At 34.0% G+C, this 20,137-nt stretch overlaps 1 protein-coding gene across 4 annotated transcripts in view; it reads right to left on the bottom strand.

Annotated features, from left to right (window-relative positions):
* Positions 1-2,578: 2,578 nt before the first annotated feature.
* Positions 2,579-20,137, bottom strand: part of LOC128173425 (mothers against decapentaplegic homolog 4-like) — a 40,572-nt gene continuing 23,013 nt past the window's right edge. For all 4 annotated transcript variants that reach the window (XM_052839107.1, XM_052839110.1, XM_052839108.1 and 1 more), the window contains 6 exons: positions 15,341-15,415; positions 11,846-11,905; positions 10,902-11,085; positions 8,327-8,495; positions 7,272-7,410; positions 2,579-6,450 (listed from right to left, as the gene is read on the bottom strand). In XM_052839107.1, coding sequence (XP_052695067.1) covers positions 6,227-6,450; positions 7,272-7,410; positions 8,327-8,495; positions 10,902-11,085; positions 11,846-11,905; positions 15,341-15,415 — 851 coding nt within the window. In that variant the 3' untranslated portion in view covers positions 2,579-6,226. The remainder of the gene's footprint in view (positions 6,451-7,271; positions 7,411-8,326; positions 8,496-10,901; positions 11,086-11,845; positions 11,906-15,340; positions 15,416-20,137) is intronic.

Genomic DNA, 20,137 nt, shown 5'->3' with positions numbered 1-20,137 from the left:
TTTGTGTCAGTGAGATTCTTGCAATTGGAGAAAGCTGGGTGCTCAACAAATAACAGTAAACAAATTTTATTCGCGATGACTTAACTTAACCCAAGATAACCTGGTTCGTAGTAACTAATTTTCGCAATCATGACTTATAGATTACCACACACACACACACACCAGGTATAATTTCCTCCGTTTCTTACGGAAACTTATAGTTAATTCGTAGCTCTATAGAAACAGCCAGACTGAAATCTGCACGCCCCATTTATAGATTGGTCGAAATGTACATCGGCTGAAACTTACAGGACTGAAATTGACACGCCCTGTTTATCGATTGGTTGAAACTTACAGTGACCTGAGAAAAATATTTTACGCTAGCTTTTTCACAAAAATATAGGTCAATCTCCGATTAGATTTTATTGCTTTAAATTGTATTAATACAACAATTTTATTTACTTTCATGACTATTGTTTGTTGGTTATTATACAGTTTCTTAATCTTGTTTAGCGTAAGATTGGCGTTTTTCTTCATTTTCTTTTTAAATGACGGAATGGTTATGCACACCTGTAGACTGTTTGGGCACAGGTGTGGGCTAGTGATGCAAGACTACAGCTGGTGGTATTACTTGCTACGGTCAGTCTCTTACCAAGTCCCTACCTCTTCGAAATGGGACTGCGGTCTTTTACAAGTCTGATGGGAGTGAATAGATATGGGTTTAACAATATCCAAGATATAATTATACTTTTAAATAACTTGATTTTTGACTGTGCTCAGAGAGTGAAAATTCAAGTTATTTTAAAGTCGAATATCTTGGATGTGGGGTACCAATAACTTTTTATTTATGTCAGAGTTAAGAGAACCAGGGAATGGGGGCGAAAGAGTTAGATGAGCTCCCTTTAAATCTCAGTCTCACTTTTCCACTATCTCTTACTTTTTTTTAAAGTGAGATTGAGATTAAAACTGAGGTCGTCTAACTTTTGTGGTCCCTGGGCTCCTCAAGATACATGTATAAGGTACCCTTTGACGAATCTGTTCTCTGAAAAACAGAGCATGATAATGAAATCCCATCTGTGTGTTCGAGACTGGTCCTCATAACTCTGACATAACAAGAAAAGTTATGGGTGACCCAATATTCAAGATATTCGACTTTTAAAGAACTTGAATATTCACTGTCTGATCATGAACACAAGGAAAAAACCAAGTTATCTTAAAGTCTAATGTCTTTGATATGGGAAAACCCATATCTATTCACTCCCATCAGACATGTAAAAGACAGCAGCTCCACCCCCGGAGAGGTAGGGAAGATTTCTGATTCTATGTTGGCAAAATCCTCAGTTAAGTTGCCTTGTCAATTTTTGCTTTGTTTTAAAGTTAATATCAATAAACTTGTTAAGAGACTGATATAAATACTCAATAGTTCTTCATGTCCGTAGCAAGTAATACCACCAGCTGTAGTCTTGCATCACTAGCAAACACTGCACACACCTGTACCCAAACAGTCTACATGAGTGCGGTCATAATTTGTATGGTGCAGGTGTTGCATCACCATTCCGTCATTAAAAAGAAAATGAAAGAAAAACACAAATCTTACACAAAAAAGTATTAAGAAATTGTGTGATAACCAACAAACAATAATCATGAAAGTAAATAAAATATAATTCTAATATATCAATACAATTTAAAGCAATAAAATCGTATCGAAGATTTTCCTATATTTTCTAGAAAAACCTAGCGTCAAATATTTTTCCTTTTACTCACTATATAAACATTGATATTCTACACATTTTTTGTACTGTTGTAACTGCTGATCATAAATGGAACTATATATCATTTAGTGCAATTGAATAAAGATACCCGACTTTAGTAATATATCTTGAATGGATAGTAAGCACTGATCGAATATACTGAAAATACTTTATTTTAAAAAATGAGAGTCGTTTCAAATGTAAGGCATTTGCCTCAGTTAAATCCACTGCGCTACAGCCGTGACAAATTTTCCACTTTCTCATGAAAAAAATCCTATAAAATAAAAAGAAAAACATATATCCTTTTTCGAACAATGGAATCATGTTTCAGAAAATAATACAGTAACTCTATTGATCCATAAAATAAAATGTCAGTGTGACATTCCACCTAAAGTTGGCATGTAGTGACATAGAATCTTAACACATTTTTGTATAGAGAGGAACTTGAAACGAAGTTAACATCTAGACTTTTCAATTATCATTACTATTATATAGAGTAAGGACAAGCTATGATATTTTAAAACTGCACATACAGTACCGATCAGACCCAACCTAACACCAGAGTAAACCCCAAGTAAACCCCGGGTTTACTTTTTGAAAATTTGGGTCCACTCGGGGTTTACTTTGGGTTTACTCGAGGATTGCTTTCGGAGTCAACTATACGCACTGAAGTCTGAAGCAGGCTTGTATTTTAACTTATCATCCTACTGTCTGTGCTTATTCCGAATACATATGTAGCGTCTGCTTTCAGGGTATACTTCTGATCGGGGTTTACTCGGGGTTTACTTTCTGTTAGGTTGGGTCTGATCGGTACTGTATCGTTACGTGAAATAAATCAGATAACAACATTATTTTCTTTCTTCAAATTCCTTTATTGAAAAAAAAAAGATGTTATGACCAATCGTGTATGACATTTATGTAGGAAGTTAAAAAAACTTCTCACAAGTATTGCACTAATTATTCTACTTTTTAAAATCATCTAAAAATCTGCTTTGCTAAATAGAGGTATATAATCCTTTTAAGTTCATTCAAAAGCGTGATAAATTTTTGTCGCTTATTTCACATGAACAATAAAAACCACTGTTAGTAAGACAAAATTTAGCACAAATACAAAACACATCTACTTGTAACAATTAAAGAGTGATGACTGAATCATAGACACATAAAATGATCTTTGATGAACATGATTTTTAAATACATACATTTATAAAACAGAACAATATCTTTATGATAAAGGGCCATCATGGACATACTTTGTACACAACGTTTCATTAGAAATGCTATAGAAGCTGTTATACAGAAGTTTTTTGATAATTGGTGAACTCTTTTGCAATAGAGGTATCTAAGGTACTCTAAAAAAAAAAGCGGGAAGAATTCTGGATTCACCGGATTGAAATGGCCAAGAAAAGGACAATTCAAATTCATCCAAAAAATTTCTGTAATTGTTAGAAGTACAAAAAAACTTTTGCTAGTAAATTTTCTCAGACCAACAAATCTATTCAGTACAACCACTCCGAAAAATTACTTACATTACTCCAACGCCATTTGTTTACTAGTATCCTACGCAACTCCTCTTAATTTTTTTGAGTTCAGAACAAGAAATTAAAATGTATTATACAAATGGTTTCTCAACCATGTTAACATAAATAATATTTCGTTAAATTCGTGTTATCTTATAGCTAACAATTAACATCACCATAGAAATAACATTTTTAGGCGTTCAAATGTGGCAAGTATTCAGTATCCAAAATTGAACACAAGAAATAATGACAAAGTGTATGCATTAAATCAGTTGACACAAAATTACCATTGATCATCAAATATTCATTGTTCTACCAAAGTAAGGGGTAACTCGTTTGAAAAAAGAAAGAATAGAAACCGAGAACAAATGTCCATAGCTATAAACCAAACTTACTGACAAGGACAATGAGCTGCAATTTTTTGGCAATATTTGAGCGGAGTCGCAACAACCTCTTGAAAAAGAAAACAACACTGTAAACAAACTCTTAGTCGCTTGGAGGTTTATTTCACAAGATTTGCGAGAACTTCATCAGATTGTTCGGATGTAAATTTCACGAGATTTGCTAGAACTTCATAAAATCGTAAATAGGTAAATTTCACGAAATTTGCAAGAACTTCATCAAAGTAAAAAGGTTGTTGAATGTACAACGTAATTGTTGAAAATTACTGTAAAGACAACTTACGAAAATTAGTTAACGAGAACCAGTTTTATCATTGACAAGTCGGGTAGAAATCGTTGAGAAAGAAAATGTTTACAATGTTAACGATTTTTTGGGATGTTGACAACTATAATACTGTATACATGGATATATTCGCCCCGTTTTATTTTCACCTTCGTTTCCAGGGGGCGAATTTAAGACTGGGCGAAACCGTTTGCAAATTTGAAGGGCGAAAATAACACGGGGCAGAAATAACCCTGTATACAGTTTTAGTATGAGTCTGGCACAAGTTAACCTAACAGTAACGTAAAGGTATAAATCCCATTAATAAAAACAACCACATATTATATACACATATAAATATAACCAGGTATAGTTGACAGTAAACATCAACATCCATGTATAATATTTTACAACCCCTCTGCAATAACTGCATGGTAAAAATTAAAATCTCTCATAATTATGATAAAATTCTTCTAAAGAGAGGGAAACAAAATGCTTCGCATTTTCTAATCAATCTTTATGAAAAAAAATGAGGATTCACAAATACAAAGGGCAGCATCTCTTTCATAAGGCTTTCTAGGTTTATAAATTTATATTGATAAAATTAGGGTTAAAACGTTGTGACAGGAATCTTTTAAAAGCTACAGTCATTACGAGTTTTGTATAATTCTACTAAGAAAGGCTTCAGGATAGAGAGCCCGCTGGTTTAAAACATATGATACACAATGATACATGGTGCAAATCGTGAGGAATTACATGTAACCGTAGGAAAGTAACCAGAAAAATGCCTTTTACGAAGTGTCCTTTGTATTTGTTGAAAGATAACTGTTTGCCCTGTTGCGAAAAAGAGTACATTACTTCACTGTAAGTCTAACAACTTGTTGGGTTAAAACTTAAAAGACATAATACAGGAAGTCATGGCAGTCTGGCTACTGTAAACATATCATATTTGGCGTGTATGGCACTTGGCAAAAAAAAAAGATTTTTCAACAGATACACGTATTTCTGAATGTTACTAATCTCATACATAAACTCATTGCATTTAAGGATGTACTTCATTATTCTTGATTATTCCAAAGCCGCTTTCCGCCAAAAATGCTAAAAAGAATACAGAGCCAATGTAACACATTAAAAGTATCTAAATGACAGGGTCAATTATAAACATGAATATTAACACACAAACAAGAACTCTGCCCGACTTAAATCAAAATTGCAGTTAGTGCTAGTAAATGAAAACATTTTGTTAACTGTAAACCATGTATTATATGCATCATATTTTATTTGCGAATACTGTATACGGGTAAATATTCGCCCCGTATAATTCATTTTCGGGTCTTTCCCTCTCATTGTCAGCGGGCAAATTCAAAACAAATTCAGATTAACACAGTTAATTAGAAAGGGTATATATTTCTGCGTTTCAGCAAATTCAAGATGGGGCGAAAGTGCAAGTGTAAACATGCGAAAATAACATACGGGGCGAAAATAACTCTGTAAACAGTAGCTAGTTGAGAAATACTTCCCAAGCAAGTGGTCCTTTTATTCACTTCAATATAAAAAAGGAACAAGACGATAAATATTCCCTATGGTTCTCATTAATCTCATGTGTATCAAAAAGATGCTTGTAATACATGGTTTCAAGTATTTCACAGGCCAGAGGACATCCAATCATAAAAACTCAACATAAACATAGTCTATAAAACTTAACCACACAGGTCCTTCAATGAAGCAGCATTCGGCAGCCATATAAGAAAAATAGCTCTATCTTTGACCTACTTCTCTAACTACTGTTTCTCCTTGAAATCTATGATTACCACCGCATGTCTAGATATTTGGCAATTTTCAGTTTCTGTCGTGATTATATTCAGATCACTGCACTTTCTCACTTTGTTTCTCCATTTACAAAAATTGCAGGCTTGTTATGATATTCAGAAAGCCAGTATTTTTACCCACTTCTTAACCTTTAACAGCTCTGTTTTCCTGAATCAATTCAATGTTTGGCCATTGAGCCATCACAAGTCTAGTTCATGCACACATAAACCCGTTTCTATCGACAGGCTTCACAGTAGTAATTATACATAATCAACAATATGAGATCCTCATCTGAAGCACTTCATCCAAGTACCAAGTCTTGAAATTTGTCGTCCACATAAATAATGAAGTTAAAAATAAAACCACCACAGTTGATACAGAAGTGGTGGATTACAACAGAGGTGACCTTTAGATAGTCTCGAAAAAAAAACCCACAGAAAATACACACATCAAATACTGTGTCCAGCCTCCAGACTCATCAGTCCATGACCAAAGGTCAAGAGGTTAGCCCAGAAAGAAGCCGCGAGGTCGTGGCTCATTGATTGGCATGGTCTGTAGAACCTCGTCCAGGAGTTGGAGTGGTCGGTGAAGCTGAACTTCGATCCAACATGGGGTCTCCTTGATGCTGTGTCGAGGGTAGTCTGGTCCCCAGCCCTTGACGAAGCTGAGGCGCAAGATACAGAGGCGACGAAGATCGTCCACTCCTATACCAGCGGCAGCACTAAGGCCTTCATTAAAAGAACACGCAAAAGATTAGAGTCTTTTTCAATAACTCAGAGTTATTACGATGTCTAAAAAAAACGGACTATATAAATGTTTGGGTTATTGTGATGAGAAGCCCAACTGAATACCATGGATTCCTGATTTTACCCAAGCATTTAACTTTGCACATTACACTCATTTGTGTCAATTTGCAAGCTAAAATATAAAAACGCTTACACTCAATTTTTGTTATAATTTCATATAGCTGACAACTGTATAAAAAAACAAAAAAAAAAAGCAAAATTTTAAAAACTGAGATGTGTGTTTGTTGCGATTTTATGGGGATATGAATTCCTCGCATTTAATTTCAATTGGAATTTATTGTAAAAATGTTCAAATGTCTGTCTGTCAGTTGTTTGGTTCTACAACAGTTTCCGTTCATTTTCTCCACAGAGGATGTACATGTACATATTTGAAATGAAATTTGGATTACAGGTTTATCATCATGATCATGACAATATTTAGGTCAAGTTCAATGTTAGGTACTATCAAGCAATTTTCAACAAGTTATGCCCCTTGGACTTAGAAAACTTAAATTATTTGCAGATTCCATTCATTTTCTTTGCAGATGTTTCAGTTATTTGCAGTTTTTATTCATTTTCTTCGCAGATGTTTCCAAGGGAGGGGGGCATAAGTGTTTTACACACATCTCTTGTTTTCTATATAATGCTTTTCCTTATTATTTTTTTTTACATTGAATTTGCCATCATTCTGGTATTTTACATAAAGATAAAGACAATAGATTAAAAACCACATTTACAGCAGATAATAACTGCCACATTCTTACCCACTGCTGGAGCGATACCGCCTACAGATGCTGGTCCTGGGACGTTGCCTGCCACAGCGGCGGCTTGAGCAGCGGCAGCAGCCTGTGCGGTGGCAGCCTGTTCCTGCATCTGTCTGTGACACTGACGGATGTCAAACACCTGTAAACGGAGTTAGAGATTACTGTAAATATATCACGTCAGTCTGTGACACTGACGGATGTCAAACACCTGTAAACGGAGTTAGAGATTACTGTAAATATATCACGTCTGTCTGTGACACTGATGTGTGTTTGCTAAAAATTATTCTACAATCGTTAATTTATTATTAAATCATTTTGTGGGAAAAATAAGCAAAATTCAACAATAATCACGATTTAAACTCAAATACAGTGAGCAAGCTCACAAATGATACCCATGCTCAAAAAAAAATCATTGACAAGTATTTTACAATTGGAGAAAATGAAGGATGCTATCTATTTGACCATCCACGTTCTATCAATAAAACTGCTCAATTTATTTTTAATTTGTTAATGCCAATGTAAGTACACAAACCAATTTCTATTCTTTGAATACCATTTTATTAACTTTTAGATCAACATGATAACAAAGATGACTGACATCAAATGATAATCCACGTCAAGCAGCCGTTAAATGTTTTGAAATTTTGATATACCAAGCCAATTTTGGGGTAAATTTTTTTGTTACTGTACATTGATATAAGCGCTGGGGTAGATTTTGTGGACATACCTTGATATAAGCGTTGGGGTAGATTTTGTGGACATACCTTGATATAAGCGCTGGGGTAGATTTTGTGGAATACCTTGATATAAGCACTGGGGTAGATTTTGTGGACATACCTTGATATAAGCAGTGGGGTAGATTTTCCATACCTTGATATAAGCGATAGGGTAGATTTTGTGGACAAACCTTGATGTAAGCCCTGGGGAAGATTTTGTGGACATACCTTGATATAAGCGCTGGGGTAGATTTTGTGGACATACCTTGATATAAGCGCTGGGGTAGATTTTGTGGACATACCTTGATATAAGCGCTGGGGTAGATTTTGTGGACATACCTTGATATAAGCGCTGGGGTAGATTTTGTGGACCGCATCCCCTGGCTGTCTGCCTGCCTCTCTGTCCAGATAGTAGGACTGTACAAACACACTGTGGTCACTGACACAGCGGATCCACACGTCTCCCTCACCGTTGTAATCTAACTGTACACCTTTACCAATGTGTAACCTGTCCACAAGAAACAAACGTTCATAGTTTCCTTGCAAATAAACTAGTCTAAGAGATTTTGAGCGGTAGAAGTTACCTCAACTGTACAATACAGTCAATAAAACCAGGAATTATTAGATAAATCATATTACATTTTGCCCTACCAGATCTTGTAGCTGTAATAATTTCTTTTTTGGCAAGTAAAATCGGACATAACACAACCAGATATTAGAAAATAAATCCATCTTAAGCAGGCATTGGGCAATTTATATAATAAAATATTGATACTGAAAATTCCACATCAAACACGAGGAATTCATTTCCGTGTAAAATCGTGAGAAACAGTTCTCATGGATTTTAAAATCTCGCTTTTATTTTTCAGATAGTTTTGAGCTATAAGAAATTACAGACCCTGAAACGTACTACTACACCACACGCTCGCTGCACGCTCGCTACACGCTCGCTAAACGGTTCACACGAAACGCTGAACGGTTTACACGAAACGCTGCACGCTTTGCCCGAAACGCTAAACGATTTACACGAAACGCTGAACGGTTTACACGAAACGATTCTCGCACGAAACGATTTGCTCGCTTTTCACACGCTTTGGACACGCTTTTATCCTGATCGATTCGGGTCCTCTCGGATTTTTACCCTGACTCTGTTAGCAAAAATCAATTTTAAGAAAACACGAAATAATAGAAATACTGATATTAGAAACATATATGTACATACGTATTGAATTGATTTATTAATTAATTTGATACGTATATTTAAAGCAAAAAATTATTTATTCACAGAATTAGCCAACAATATTACTTCTATAAATATATTTATTGCTCAAAAGAAATATCCATGATTCTTATTAGTCCCGTAAATAATAAAAATTCCAGAGAAAAAAGTTACCGTAACACAATATTTAAATACGAAAAATAAAATCCGTATGATTACAAACTGAAATCGGTTTTTCAGTATTCGGCGGGATTTGTTTTTTCTTCTCACATTAATATTTTTATTGGTTTCAGAGAATACGATGTAAAAATACTAACTGTAAATAAACCTGTAATTATTTACATTGATAATTTGGTTTTTCAGTATTCGGCGGGATTTGTTTTTTCTTCTCACATTAATATTTTTATTGGTTTCATAGAATACTAACTGTAAATAAACCTGTAATTATTTACATTAATAATTTTGAAAGTTATGTAAAATAAAATTAGTCACATAAGTTAGAAAAATGCTATAAAACAACCGATTAATTTTTTTTATGTCGAATCATTCGCGTAAATAAATGTTCCGTACATAAAATCACAGAGAAAAATCAATGGATTAAACAATAAAGAAAGTTGTCATTACTGTTTTGGATTTCGGAAAGAACAAAAAATAAAAAATATTCGTATACATAACCGGCGCCCCAAATAACGGCGTACAATATTTCTATCATAATCTATTTGAATTAAATACCATGCATATATATTCCCATAATAATTAATTGCATGTGTACATTTTAGGAAAATTTCAGTGTGTTAATAACTTGTTGTTTTCCGTTATCAGTGTTTAAATAATTAAAATAATAACTTGTAGAAATATTTTTAATCGGGATTCAGAAGAATTTACTTCCCGCATTTCATAGAAATGAACAGAATATTTTCTTTCTATGTTTACATTTAATTTTGTGTGCATCATCAAATACTGATTCCGACTACCTTGAAGTCATTAAATTTCTATTGGCTATTGACAAAAAAAGAGACGCGTGACCATCCAATGAAAACGAATACACAGAGTTTGATTGACAGGTTCAGCCAGGTGCAGGTCCTACCCGATGTCCGAGGTTATGTGTACTGGTTGTACACAGCCGAATAGTCTCAGTAACTATAGTCTTCTTTCAATACGCGTACTTTTCTTTTGTTTGTTAAAAATTAATTCAATTTTGTAAAAAGATAAGTATATAATTTCTTATAGATTTTTTTCACGAGAATATCTCAAAGGAGTTTTGCCAATCAGTTTAAAGTAATGTTTAACACGAGCGCTATTTTCAAACAATTAAATTGTCAGAGAGTTCCGAATGAAATCTGATGAACGTTTCACACGGTTCTCGCACGCTTTGCCCGAAACGATTTACACGCTTTGCCCGAAACGCTGCACGCTTTGCACGAAACGCTAAACGGTTTACACGAAACGCTTCACGATTCACACGAAACGCTAAACGGTTTACACGAAACGCTAAACGGTTTACACGAAACGTTTCTCGCACGAAAGTCGCACGCTTTTTTGGTGTAGTAGTACGTTTCAGGGTCTGTATAACAAAAAAAGTTGCTCACGATTTTATATTCCCATGATTTGATTGCTGCAAAACAGCGGAATCGCAGAATTAACTACTCACGTAAAATTAGGAATTTACAGTATATCGAGCACACAGGTCCATACCTTGCTTTATCACTGGTCTCGGTCCGGTGGACGTTTGAGAGCTGACCCAGACAGAACCTGTCCAGACTGGATGGGTCCGTATAGCCATCCACCGTGACCCGCGCGTAGCTGTACGGGACTTTGAACGTTTCGCCGACCTGCTGGTCCAACTCAAAGTAAGTGATGGTACACCAAAACTCTGGCGCTGTTAAAAAGAAGTACACCTTAAGTTTATAATCAACCAAATTGAATCTTAAAATGAACTGCTCAATATGAATGCCGATTGCAGATGTCATGATTGTGCAAAAGTCTTTGCCCTAAGGAAATGTCTGAGTAATAAGCGACAATTAAAACGTCTGAAATAATACTGTAAATTCCTAATTAAACACGAGGAATTAATATCCGCGTAAAATCGCGAGAAGCCCGTCTCGCGAATTCTAAAATCTCGCTGTTAATTTTGGGACACATGTAAACTACATGAAAATTTGATAAAATTTCGGCAATCACTATTTTATGTACTAGCGATTTGATGGCAAATCGTTGAATCGTGGAATTAAGTACTCGCGTAAAATAAGGAATCTACAGTAAGTGACAATTACCGTCCGTGTTAACAAATGTTTTCAAAGGGTTGCAGAGATAAAGGTGAAATAAATCTTCCATTATAGTTGTTTAATTATGATATTAATTGTATTGAATTAAAGTAATACTAATGCTTGCTATTTTTACCAAATTTACATGTAAAATGAAGTATGATTACGATAAACAAGTGGTAACTTAGGCCCCGCTCAACCACAATCACATCTGTAATGGCAACCTTAATGAAGGCAAAAAATGCACAGAATATTCACAGTGGCTTAAATAATGCTCACTGAAAATTGTCTGACCATGAACAAAGTGAAATTAAAAACACCATAATGTTTTCTGCGTCTACAGTAGATAATGATGAGACTAAGGTAGGTACTTACGATTTTGATTGGTAAGGGGAGATGACTGCACTTCAGACGACTGCATGTGGTTGTTATTCCCTTTAATGAGAAACATTCTAGAAATCAAAGCAATCAAATCAGAATCAGATTCTTCACCCTCCACTACATAGGGCCTTGTTTTGATATGACACTGCTCTTTGTAAACTGTATTTAATTTGAAAATGCTTATTCATATGTTTTATTTTCATAAAGAAAATTTCAATCATAGTGTGAAATTTTAAGGTTTTTTTCTTTTAAATATTCAGAAAATTTTCAATAACATTTAATTGGTCATTGATGCTACAATCAAAGTTCTATAACATACAAAGGATGGGTTTCCTTGTCGTCAGTGGACTTTTTTTCATTCGGAGTATACAACATCCTCAGGAAAGGTTTCCATGACAATTGTTTTCGAACTATTTTCAATACTTGCCAGACTTCAAGTTTAAGGAGGATGAGTGGTCAACACAGAAGTTATATCATGAATTATTATGCGCACAAGTTATTGTAACTCTTTTGTTTTGGAGAATTTTAAACATGAAAGTGCAAAAGTGAAAGATGTACACGTTTCTTTGTTTATAAATGGGCGCAAGAAGGTATGTAGAGATACATATTCCTAAACGTGAAATATTGCTATGATTTAATTCAGTAATATTTAGATTAATGCACGGAATTAGTTTTATTCTTTGTTTTATTTCAGTATCACATATTGAAGGAATAAGAGATGACCAGAGCATGCGATGATCACATGTTGAACATTGTCAAAATATTGCGTTGTGTCTGCGTTGTTTAATAAACTTCGAACACAAGTAGAAAGCAGTATGAAGTCCGCTCCTTTATTTGATAATATTCGTCAGGGACACATCCCTACCGAAACATTTCAAATATATTTGGCAATAACCCATCATTTGGTAAAAAAAAATCCAAACAGTTTGAACCCTTTTCTATATCTTTATGCGCAGCTTTTTGTCAAAAGGATCGAGGTACATATAGCCTACAAAATCTAATTTTTCAGACAGGTGTTAGCTATTTGGAATAATTATTAAAACTAGACACGATCTCGTTGCGAGCAACGAGGAGGTCTTCCGTGCGATTTTTTGAAGGTTATATGACCTTGACTTTGATATTTGACCCTTTATCTCCTTATTGGGGCAACAACAAAAAAATTAATGGTTGAATTTTATTAGGAACATCATTCTCAGCATTTTATTCTATATTGATTTTCAAAATAATGTTTTTTAAAATATTTGTTCTGTTTGAGGTATGTTATCAAAGTTTGGTACTTCTGGCCCCTTAAAACCCATTAAAACCCCTTAATACGGAACACATGATAAAATTATTATAATATGTTGTTAAATAAATGTGAGATGAACATTTTTGCTTCCTAAACATATAACAAAACATTTTTCAGTAAAGTGCTATGGAAGAAAGACTTTAGAGCCCTTTTGGTCCCTAAATTGAAGGGCCAGCCCCTTTTTCTTGGCATCATACGAAAGTTCTTTTGATATTAAACATATTTTGTTTAACAAGTGTTTAGAAATTCTTTGCCGTTTTTTAGCTATCTGGGATATGACGTTTTAGGGGCTGACCCCTAATCTCCTTATTGGGGTCAGATAACGAAACTTTTATGATTGAATATTGTTTAAAACATCATTCTAAACATCTTTTATTCTATATTGCTTTTCAAAATATTTGTCCTTTTTCAGATATATTCGATCTAAGTTTTGGACTTTTGGCCCCTTAAAACCCCTAATTACGTAGCGCATAATAAAAAATTTATAATGTATAGTTTAATTAGTAAAAGATGAACATTTTTGCTTCTTAAACATATGACAAAATATTTCTCAGTAAAGTGCTATGGAAGACAGCCTTTAGAGCCCTTTTGGTCCCTAAATTGAAGGGCCAGCCCCTTTTTCTTGGCATCATACGAAAGTTCTTTTGATATTAAACATATTTTGTACAACAAGTGTTTAGAAATTCTTTGCCGTTTTTGAGCTATCTGGGATATGATATTTAAGGGGCCGACCCGTAATCTCCTTATTGGGGCCAGATAACGAAACTTTTATGATTGAATATTGTTTAAAACATCATTCTAAGCATCCTTTATTTTATATTGCTTTTTAAAATATTTGTCCTTTTTGAGATATATTCGATCGAAATTTTGGACTTTTGGCCCCTTAAAACCCCTAATTACGTAACGCATAATAAAACTTTTATAATGTATAGTTTTATTAGCGAAAGATGAACATTTTTGCTTCTTAAACATATTACAAAACATTTCTCAGTAAAGTGCTATAGAAGAAAGACTTTAGAGCCCTTTTGGCCCCTAAATTGAAGGGCCAGCCCCTTTTTCTTGGCATCATACGAAAGTTCTTTTGATATTAAACATATTTTGTTCAACAAGTGTTTAGAAATTCTTTGCCGTTTAAGAGCTATCTTGGAAAGGACATTTTAGGGGCCGACCCCTAATCTCCTTATTGGGGCCAGATAACCAAAATTTTATGATTGAATATTGTTTAAAACATCATTCTAAGCATCTTTTATTTTATATTGCTTTTCAAAATATTTGTCCTTTTTGAGATATATTCGATCGAAATTTTGGACTTTTGGCCCCTTAAAACCCCTAATTACGTAACGCATAATAAAAAATTTATAATGTATAGTTTTATTAGTAAAAGATGAACATTTTTGCTTCTTAAACATATTACAAAATATTTCTCAGTAAAGTGCTATGGGAGAAAGACTTTAGAGCCCTTTTGGCCCCTTATTTAAGGGACCAGCCCCTTTTTCTTGTTATCAAACGGAAGATCGTGTAAATATAAATTTTATTTGCTCTATATGTCATGGTAAAATATTTTCAGGAAAGGAGATAAAGAACGAAAACCATTAAAAATTACGTCGTTTTTTTAAACTCGATTTTCGGGTCCAGGCGAGCTTCGACGCCTTTGAAGCCAGACAACCACAAATGCCTTTAAACACATCTACAATCTTTTGTCTACAATCCCTGAAAATTTAAATTCAATATCTTTTTTCGTTTAGGAGGAGATAGCAGGACAAAATGACCCTCTAAAATTCACTAAAACGTCAATATCTCCCGAACGGAAATGACGTCATTAAAATAAAAAATTATATATAAGGTTTTTATCAATATCTACAAGATCTGAAATTTTCACGAAAATCGGTCAAGTCGTTTTCAAAAAATCGCTTGTACAAAAAAGCGTAAGAAAAAAAAAAAAAAAATAAAAGGGAAAAAGAAACAAAGCAATAACAATAAGGTCTTCCGTTGGAAACGGAAGACCTTAATTAGATGTTCCAAATTTTATATTCTGCCATTTGATGCAAAACCGTTAATTAATGGATACAGTACTCACATAAAATAAGGAATCTACAGTATCTATCTGGTCCTGTATCTATCCCTCTTAACAAGACCAAAATTCCCAGCAAATTATTACTTTGTGGGAGTATGAAAAATGAATTAAGCAAATGATGACTTACAGAACTGCGGATCCTGGGAAGAGGTATAAGTTGCTGTGTTATTGCCAACCCAAGTTGCTGTCGCAGACATAGAACCTGGAAAGAGATAGATATTTTATTACAAATTCTGGAATCTAATCCTCAGTTCAAAAACTTGCTAATTAATGATACACATTTGAAAAGCTGATCAAGCTCACATAACAATTATAATTAGTACTGACACAATTTTTGCTATTGACCAATCGTTTATTGTTCTGAGGCCCACGATGCTAGTAATCAATTTCAAAATAAAAGTCGTCTACATCACTAATCAAAAACAAAAACAATCCAGATTTTGATAACTTTTGGTTAAGATTTTATTTTCTACATGTCAAACCCGATATATAAACAAGAAAAAAAAGGTAGTTGATTGCATTAATGGTGACAGTAACAATTAAGGAGGTTGGGTTGTTTATCCATCCTCAGAACTTACAATGTCAAATATATCCGAGTTTACAATGTTATACAGATTAAAAAGAAACCCTACAAACAAAAACAAATAAGTTTGACAGCATGTCAAATACAGTGTAAAAATTGCAAGCATCTGTAATCATACTCTTGAATTTCAATATTTTATATTTATCAAGCTAAGTGTGATTTCAATTAAATCCCTACAGAAAAATGCAAGATGATTACAGGATACTGAATTAGTTCCCATTATGCTTTGAATTTTAGGAACCACATAGTGTTAATAGTGATATGTAATTAAAAGTAATTTCAATAGGTTTTATTATACCTATTAAAAATACCTATATTTTCACTATATAAGAGTAATTGCATATATTTCTCTGATTCCCTGAAAATCGCCGTAAACAGACCTGCAAAACTGACTGATTTCCTACAAAAAGGTGCATCAGAAACTGATACACACCTATTCGGAACACTTTCTGTTAACCAAACGAAAAAATCCAAAATATTCCAAACAAAATCATGAATATTCATAATCATATGATTTAATTCTAGATGCTATGTCCTTTTTGGTTGGCTATACGAAGTCTTATTCATATTTATCATATAACATAACTTGCCTACGTCACAATACAACGCACGTGCAATTTAATTTTATTTACTTTGACGTTATATTAATTATAACTTGTTGGATACATGAAGAATTATGTTAACTTGAACTTTTTCGGATTGATTGTATTGGCATAATAAAACAGTTAAAGTATACCATTAAGGAAGTCAGCAAGATTCCAGTTCCCTTCAAGCAAGCCTATTACCCTCCGCTTTGCCTTGGGAAATAGACTTGCTCTTGGGGAACTGGGATCTTGCTGACTCCCTTAATGGTATACTTTAATTGCATATTAAAACATTTCTTTTTTGGATACATTATAAACTAAATTCCATGACTTAAAATTTAGATTTATTTAATTGTGATCAAAGGAGGGAAACAAAACTTAGGTTTATAATTGTAACTGCCAGATTTATTAATACTCAGCAAGCCATGCTTTTTTAACAATTTGGATGAAAATACCCATCATAATCAACTATTAATGGATTATATGTGTCCAACTTTTTCGTATAATCAATTAAGGTTTTTAGTGCGATTGCCCATCTCTAATCATAAACACACCAAATTTAATGTGTTTACAGTATAATTGGTAATTTTACAGTATAGGTCATTTTACAACATAGGTAATTTTGTATGTGTGAAGCATACCCTGCCATTCATTGTGTAAGCATTACAAATTATAATGCTAAAACATAATGAATAGCAGTTAACTCTTCACACACACAAAATTACCTATACTGTAAACGCTATAATATTGTGAGTGTGATATTTGGACTAAACACAGTTTTTTAACAAGTTGGTGTGGTTTTGACTTATAGGATTCCAGATTTTTTATACTTAAATGGATGCATTTAGCGATGTACTTGATTTAGCGGAGGCCGCATTCTGCTAAAAAGACTAAATAGAATACAAAGCCAAATGTATCATGTTTACAGTAATGGGAGATGACACCTTGAAAAAAATCATCACATCAAAACTTCCTTAAAAGTATTGCACATCTATACTTTTGTCGTTAAAAACATGCAATAAAAACACTCATTTTTAACAACAAAGGGTATGATACAAAAAAAAAAAAAAAAAATTGTCAAATCAAAACTTCCTACAAAGAATTGCTCATCTGCTGGTGTGTGACCAGTTCTCGCCGAGTACCATTTCTTGCCAGTACATTGTGACGTCATTTTATCAGCACATAAATTATAGACGAAAAATGACGTGACAATGTACTGGCGAGAAATGGCACTCGACTAGAACTACCGGTCACACCGGAGACTAGATAAGATAAGATAAGATGTTTTATTTGGTACTTAAAGGCCATTGCCCACTGTACATCTAGGCATCATATTAATATGCAACATAAACATGTTATATACATAATGCATATACATACAAAATTTGTAACAATACTGTATTGTTTTGACATAGATTGTCATAGAGTTAACATTTCTTGTCTTATTGACAGACCTTTTTTGATAAAAATTGCTGTACATTTGATGACATTTTGGTCATTGCTGTTAAAAAGCTGGTCAATACAAATTGGAACCTTTTTTCTTTCTGATGGACAGTGAAATAAAAAATTTCTTCTTAAGTCCGCTAACATTGGACAGTGAAATAGAAAATGTACTTCATTTTCAATTTGTCTTAAATTACAAAGTTGACAAAATCTATCTGCACTATCAATTCCCTCAAATCTACCTTCTTCAATACGTAATTTATGTAAGGAACACCTGAAAGAGGCTAATGCCTGTTTTAAGGGGTAGCTTAGAAAGGTGAGGTAACTCTCACATGTAAGTTGTTTTTTGAACATCACATAGAAAGCACACTTTGGTGAATTGTCTAACTTTGAGTTCCAATCCTGTAGGGCACAGTCTCTCACCCTTTGGTTCAATTCTGACATAAAGACCTTTGGATCTCCGGGTCCACCACTTAACCAAACGTCCCCAAAGCCGTAGTGATTTAAGACTGATTTCAATTTAGATACCCAGTTTGGAGTTGAACGATTGCTGCACAAATCCAAATTATAAAGCATCTCGAAACACTGTCTTGGATATCTTGTAGTTTCCATATTTTGTATTTTTAGCCAGTATTTCACTGGTTTTATAATATATATAACATAAAGGGGTAGTCTTCCACATTCTCCTCTAGCCATTATATTGGTAGCTTTTTTGCTTATTCCCAATATCCATTTGCAAAAGTCATTCTGTACAGCTTCAATCTCTTCGTTGATATCAGTTCCCCAGACTTCTGCTCCATATGTTAGAATAGGAACGATAATGCTGTCAAAAAGTTTAAAACACACCTTGGGATCACGGTTATTCAGGATTTTCAAAGAATGTTTTAACATATTTAATGCTTTTCGTGCCTGTAGTGCCAGTAACTTGCAGCATTGGGTCCATTTCAGTCGACAGGAAAATGTGGTACCAAGGTACTTGTAGTAAGACTCAACATCCATAGGTTTCCCATTGAACATCCATTTTTCTGTCCCTGCAATTGCTCCACCTCTCTTGAAAACCACTACTTTTGATTTGTCCATATTTACTGATAGGTTCCACTTCAGACAGTACTTTTGTAGTACATTTAGTTTCTTTTGAAGTCCATTTACAGTGTCTGATATCATAAGAAGATCGTCAGCAAACAGGAGGGCTGTTATATCCGATATTTGTTCTGTAATATGGATTCCTTCACACTGAGAGTTGCGTAGCATCTCAATAAATTCATTTATGTACATAGAGAAAAGCCATGGGCTTAGGATACATCCTTGACGGACACCGACATTACATGTAAAATATTCAGTAATTTTGTTTCCAATTTTAACACAACTTAGCACACGGTGATAAATAGACTGTAATATTGTGATCATCTTACCATGTATACCTTTGTTGATAAGACAATAAAATAGTTTTTTACGATCGATAGAGTCAAATGCTTTGGAGAAGTCTATAAAGACACAATAGATCTTCCCTCGTTTTTTTGTAATGTATTTCTGCACTACAGATTGTAGAACAAAAATATTGTCAATTGTGGAATATCCATGACGAAATCCTGCTTGTTCCTCGGGAATACAACCCATGGTCTCAGACCATAAATTGAGTCTCTTATTTAGAACTGTTGTGAATATTTTGCTACAGGAATCAAGTAGTGAGATTCCCCTATAGTTATTAGGGTCTTCTCTGTCTCCTTTTTTAAAGAGAGGAATAATCACACTTTTGAACCAAGACTCTGGAAATTGTCCTGAATTAAATATTTGGTTAAAAAGTTTCCTTAGTAGGTTTCCTACTTCTTTGTTGGAATACTTGTAGAATTCGTTTGGGATTCCATCTTGTCCAGGACTTTTATTGTTTTTTAGACCTTTGATAACTTCCTGAATTTCTTCTTCTGTGATTTCATTGTCGAGAATCTCATCAGAATTGTACGAGCACAAATCACAGCCTTCCTTGTGTTGTTCTAGCATATTATTTACATGTTCAGTAAAGTCATTTGTTATGGTCTCTTCCTGGTTAAATAAGTTGCAGAAGTAATTGGCCCATTTTCTGGCTGAAATAACAGGTTTTTTCTTCACTGTTGATTGGCTTGACTTCAGCAACTTTATAGTTCTCCAGAACTCGGTAGAGTCTTTGGTCGCTTCACACAATTTATTTTTCATAAATTCTCTATAGTCTCTTTCTTTACTTATACATAGGTCCTTGTATCTTTTCTTACATTCAAGGTATTCATCTAGCTGTTCTGCTGTGTGCGTTACTCTGTACTTGTTAAGAAGTTGGCACTTT

The sequence above is a fragment of the Crassostrea angulata genome, chromosome 2, assembly GCF_025612915.1.
Source record: "Crassostrea angulata isolate pt1a10 chromosome 2, ASM2561291v2, whole genome shotgun sequence".
Classification (NCBI taxonomy): domain Eukaryota; kingdom Metazoa; phylum Mollusca; class Bivalvia; order Ostreida; family Ostreidae; genus Magallana; species Magallana angulata.
This window is presented reverse-complemented; position numbering and strand designations above follow the sequence as displayed.